Source organism: Coffea arabica, chromosome 7c (assembly GCF_036785885.1).
Source record: "Coffea arabica cultivar ET-39 chromosome 7c, Coffea Arabica ET-39 HiFi, whole genome shotgun sequence".
Taxonomy (NCBI): Eukaryota; Viridiplantae; Streptophyta; class Magnoliopsida; order Gentianales; family Rubiaceae; genus Coffea; species Coffea arabica.
In genome coordinates, this window is record NC_092322.1 from 5,184,832 (window position 1) to 5,190,819 (window position 5,988).

At 38.1% G+C, this 5,988-nt stretch overlaps 1 protein-coding gene across 2 annotated transcripts; it reads right to left on the bottom strand.

The window, feature by feature from the left end:
• Positions 1-927: 927 nt before the first annotated feature.
• On the bottom strand, positions 928-5,988 carry LOC113699295 (branched-chain amino acid aminotransferase 2, chloroplastic-like). 2 transcript variants are annotated; one of them, XM_072057315.1, is made up of 10 exons: positions 5,692-5,979; positions 5,434-5,513; positions 4,748-4,925; positions 4,322-4,498; positions 4,106-4,237; positions 3,289-3,387; positions 2,979-3,095; positions 2,685-2,780; positions 2,183-2,295; positions 928-1,235 (listed from the first exon to the last, which is right to left on the bottom strand). In XM_072057315.1, the coding sequence occupies exons 1-10, from the start codon at positions 5,824-5,826 to the stop codon at positions 1,118-1,120; spliced, it is 1,245 nt and encodes a 414-aa protein (XP_071913416.1). In that variant the 5' UTR covers positions 5,827-5,979; the 3' UTR covers positions 928-1,117. The 2 variants fall into 2 exon arrangements, with proteins under 2 accessions (XP_071913416.1, XP_071913415.1); XM_072057314.1 differs by lacking the exon at positions 4,322-4,498 and having other exon boundaries at positions 5,692-5,988.

Sequence of the window (5,988 nt, forward strand, 5' to 3'; positions counted from 1 at the left end):
GCAGGTTGTAATTTGGTCACTGTCAAATCAACAATACAGTCATAGCAAGTTGGATTGGTTATTAGTAGTACTAAACTAGCCACTAATTATTGTTTAATTCTCTCAAGTTACTAGTCATTTGGCTTTCGTAGCGAGTAATTAAATGGCAAACTTACTGGAATTTGTTCAAATTATTCCGGTTATTTGTAAAGAAAGCACGAACAACTTGGGATTATTTTCCTAATGGTTTTGTAGGTTTTTCAAATTACTACTCAAATTTGGTTACAACTAGTAACCAACCAAGTGACAACTAACCTAACCTAGGCTCTATCCATCGCAGGTGTTATAATCTTAAATTTTGATTCCAAATGGCCCCAACTAATCAAATTAGCTTTACTAATAATTTAGGCTATTAGTAGTCTTCCAAATTATGAAAAATCACAACTGGTAACTAAGCTTTGATTGCTAATAACCCTTTTTTTTTTTAACTTTTAATTGAGTATGATTTCAGCATGGCCCTTTCGGCATATTTTCTAACGCCTCCTTTTTTTTGTTTCAATGCGACGATGCCTGCTTTTTTTTTTCTTTTTTTTTTTTTTGACAAGAGGCCTGGAGCAATCCTATCCATTAACTTTACCGGATCCGGGGCCTCTACAGATGCAGGGCCAACGAGCCCGTCCGTTGAATGGCCATCGATCGCTCTGGAAAGAATTTCGAAATCAATGACCCAGATCAAGACGGGCCTGATCATGGGCCAATCACCTCGACCAGCCCCTCACCCAAGTTTGCCACTCATGTGTCAAATCTCGAGGATTTGTAGCCTTCGCCGCAATTGACAAACAAAAATACACAGAAGCCAGCAGGAGGGGCCGAAAAGCAAAGAACTTAGCAATCCTTCTTGGTAACCAGTATTGTATTTTGTTAAAAGCTGATGACTAAAATGCAGTATTTTCACAGAAACTTCCTTCAGCATTATCCAACATAAACGAACACTATCTGGATTCTATATTACACACTGAAATTCGTGTTTAAACAAAGATATGTGAAAGCTAGTTCATAAGTCTTCACAATCAAAAATGTAGACTAAGATTATCTTTACCATGAACAGTATCCTTGAGCAAAAATCACTAACCAAGGGTTACTTAAGCTCAACGATCCAATCCATTTTATCCTCCGAGATTCCCATCTGCAAACTTGTTAGAGCAGAATACAATTGTTGCGAAACACGACCAACACCATCTGCTCCGTAGGTCACCCTGCACAGTAAAGTAAGGAGGTGCCTTGGGGAACGCAAATATTTTGAAGTCCACTTGGGAGTACAGTAGTGGAATAATGAAAGGACGGGAAAATAACATCTCCTGCTCACAAACATTATCGACAAGCGGGGCGATATGCAGCACGTGCTAAATGACTAAAAACAGGATAATAGACAATGGGAATGCTACTGGTAGAAAAGAAGTGAGTGATAGCGGACAAAATGAGTAACCTCCTAAAATGCCCCTTTCCAATCATACCCTCATTTTGTCATCCTACCAGACCACTCCTATTTTAGTTCTCAGCACCATCTCCCTACTATGTCTCTCAAATCGCATACTTAAAGATATGAACACATGCATAATCATAAATAAATACTTGAGAAAATCATCATGAAGTAACATCTTTGAAGTGAAAAACAAAGGTAAAACAATTTCTCATGGATTTATGTATTGTGGCAAGCTTAGTGGTGATGATGCTTTGCCCGTACAGAGCATATTAAAAACTGTTCAAGTGAAGATAATTGGGTTTGCAACAGGGTTTGCTTAATCCTTGATTGTGAGGGTTTGGTGCAAGGCTTGTATTGTTGGTGATGAGAAAAATGTAACTACTGTTTTTTTCCAAGCTATTCATGGCACAATACAGGTGCATTATCATGAAAGAGGAACAAGAATTTGGGAGGATCACACAATCAAGAAGTGGAAAATAAGGCAGGAAGAGAGTCTAGGGTGTTGTTTTAGCTTTTCAAAGTAGAGGCTGATAGTGGCTAGAAAGAGGAAGGCAGATAACTCGCCCTGAATGCAGCAATGGTTTTGCAATTGAATTTTCTGCCTTTGCCTTTCTCTGAAGATGTGGATGTTGACCATAGCAGAACGTATAATCAGTAAGGTAACACACAGACGAGGGTACATGTGAACCACAAAAACTATTAAGTAACACCGATAGTTACCTTTTACCCTGATAAGTTATGCTTCCAACAGGAGACACGACAACCGCTGTTCCTGTGCAGAATACTTCATCTGCATCAAGCAATTCATCCACACTGACTGACCGTTCCTCAACCTACATATATTAGCAAATAAGCTTTCAATAGCTTACAGCAGCTGTATTGAAAATCCATGAGTCTATCAGCAGCAAAGAACTCGAGTCTATCAGCAGCAAAGAACTCCAGCTCAGCAAGGGACATCAGTGGGAAATTATGGAAAGAATTAAACAGGAACTAGTGTTGTTTTCGATAAAAAAGAAACCGCAACAAAATGTTTTGTCACACACGTTTCTATCAAGCTATAGTTTTAACGCTTGGGAAATGTTCTAATATTTTTATTAGCTGTAGATCAAGCTGGAATATGAGTATAATGTCAAATCACTGACCAATCAGGCTCATGAATTGGCTTGATCTGCAAATTGCAGAAAAAAGCTAGCATAATAGTCTCCACAGTGCCAGAGGTTACCTGGAAGCCTTGGCTAAGAGCAACATCAAGTATGCTCTTTCGTGTAATGCCAGGTAGGATAGTTCCTTTTATTGCAGGAGTTGAAATGACATTTCCCTATAGGAAGAGAATTTGAATAGTATCAATATGTATCACTAAAAAAGGTTCCTTGGTAAAAGGTTCACATATTATCCCGGTCATGTAATTAAATAATTGTTACGTGTTTTTTGGAAATGTACAAAACCGGTTCTATTTGTCCCATCATGAATCAAGAAAGGCCACAAGGTAATATGCATCTGACCATGAACAGTGTACCTTCACAAGAAAAACATTGCAAGACGAGACCTCTTCTAGATATCTCTTATGAACGCTGTCAAGGTAGAGAACATCAGAATAGCCTTTGGCTTTTGCAGCACTCTGGGCCTTTAGGACCTACAAATTGCAAGCCAGAAGATCCTAAAGGTTTTAGCAATTTCTAGGCTAATCAAACACACAACATCGCGATCCACTCTTTTAGTGAAAAGGAAGAATGTGGTTCTACAGGTAATACAGCTTGATGCTATCAAAATTACACCTTATTGACAGACTGAATAACAAAAATACCAGAACCAGGAGAGTAGCTTACCGCAGCATAATTCCCAATAGTCTTGACACCTCCAGTACCGCCTGGAGTTGCACGATGCATGTCAGTCTCAACTATCAAGTTTATTGGTGCCAAACCTTCCTGGGAATAAATTAAACATAAAACCATAGGGCAGTTAACAAATCCACCAATAAAAAAAGTTAACACACACCTCAACTAGGATATTTGCAAATACAAGTACATAGGAATAGACAGTGTTATAATTTGATTACCTGAAAAGCAAATTTAAATCATTCTTGAGACAAAAGACTACCATGGTAGATCAGTTAACTGGCATAATATAGTCAAGTTGACTAACATAATATGAAAAGCTGGCTTTTGTTTCCAATCTGTCCTATTAGTTCGCCATCCAACCCACTATCCATTTAGAAACCATATTCTTGTAACTTTTTTATTACCCTACATTCATGTTACTTGTATCTACCTATTATTATTGCCTTTTTAGAAGTGAATATTATGTAGTTCTCAAAAGATATCATCAGCTTTCCAATTACAACTAATTCTGCATTGAGATGTTTAAGAAAAAATCCATCTTGACATTCACATTCTTCTTTGTTACACTATACTATAGTCATGTTTTGTCTCAGTTACTTAAAAGTGAGTCCCACAAATATTGCATTTTTTTGCCTATATTATAGGTATAGTGATCAACAAATTGTTCGATATCATTCAAGAGCTTCTGGTTACTTCTCCCTGCCAGTCTCAGCAGAAACTTCCAGGGATGTCAGCTTGAAAGCAATATAAAGTGCCAAAAATCACCATAGCAAATGCATAATAGCCAACAGGCAAAAACTGATACCTTAAAATAGTTGCCTACAGGTGATACATATATTAGAAATGTATACTCTGGAGCTGGTGCCAGACCAAGAACAGCGCCACTCCCCATCAGCAATGGTCTGATGTACAAGGAACCTTTACCTGGTGGAGGAATCTGGAAAGAGGCGGAGCAACAAGCAAAGAATTAACATGAGAGACACAAGAGCTAGCCATGGAGAAAGGTTACATGCCACATTACCCATCTTTTATTAGCCAAAACAGTGACTTTTACAGCTTCCACAAACTGTTCAACAGTTGGTGAAGGCATGCACATACGTTCTGCACCCATCCGCAACCGCAAACCATTCTCCTCAGGACGGAAAAGTAAAATTTTGCCATCATGTTTTCTATAAGCCTTTAGACCTTCAAATAAACCCTACAGACAAATTACAATAAAACATCCTCTATACACTTCAAAGTATGTGAACAAAACAACCAGATCTTGAACAAAGAACAAAGAACAAAGTCTATAAACTGTCTAAAAATTTAAAAGGAAAACGAAAAACACGCTAGGCACTGTTTACGCTACAGAAAAACTATGGAATTAAACAAAAAACAGTAGTAGACATTATAAAGTTATATTAAACTCGTTCATGCAACAACGATAAAGCTCTTAAAGGATTACCTGTCCGTAGTTTAAGATACCAGCTGATGGGCTCAACTCAATGTTCCCAAAACGCTGCAATTCGCCTTTTGTAAAGTTTTCACCTTGAGAACATTTCATGACATACATATAATCAGTAGACATGAAGCCAAAGCCGAGGTTGTCCCAGTCGATGTCAGCTAATTCAGTGGTCACATTGCTGTAATTGAAAAAATTCAACATCACTAAAATTGATTTTTCAGCACTCAAAATGAAAGTGTATGAATGAAGGTTCACTTGTAAGATGTTATCACAGACTAAACCTCAACAAAAGCAAGGAAAAATCTCCTGATCATCATTCACGCATCACATATTTTATTTTTAATTTCAATCATCCAAACACACTCTCACTAGCTTATCAACTCGTACTTCTGGATCGCGGTGATGGCGTGCTCAAAATCAGATTTAACATCCATTCCATCTCAATAATCAAAAGCCAAACATTCTGATGAAGGAGTAGGATTCTAATGTTATCGGTCGGCAAAACTTCACATCTGCTTCTCGATGGGCTTTAATTGTAGAAATATTGAATCTTTAAAAGTAAGGAATGACGTGCAGTAAGAAACAAATTGTGTCTTGCCAAAGTTTCTAGGTCCAACTTAACAGCACATCTTGAAGATTAAGCAGCACAACTAATTCTGACCAAAAAAAAAAAAGGAACAGCGTACCTTGTGGGAGAGGCCACGCGCGAAGTAGTACCATTATTGTTACTGGTAGTACCCAATGCAAAATGTGATTGCTTTTGCAGCTGCATTTCATAATAAATATACTATCAATTAGTCAAAACTCCCATGCAAAAACAAGCAAAAAAACAAACTAGCATAGCATAAATAAAGGGGGCAAACCCAAAAAAGGGCAAAAAATCTGCATCGATTAATTACAGGGGGTTCATTTTGATTAGAAAGACAATGCTCTGATGATGATACCTTGAGAGGTAGGGAGAAAAGGTGTGTTTTTTCAGTGAAGAAAGGAGGGAGAAGCTTAAGAGAGCTTCTTGATGGCCCCAATAGTTGATTTGGGGGAATTGGGTGAAGCCCTGCAAAAACTGCGCAGTTTTCCATTTCCTTCCCACTCCCTCGCTCTCTTTCCTTCGAGTCTCTCTCTCTCTCTCTCTCTGGTTTTCTTGGGTCGTCCTTGACCAAAATGCTGCTCGGGAGATGGAGGCTTATAGTACCAATTTCTCTACAGTGCAGTAATAAATAAGTACTTTGAATAGTTATCAG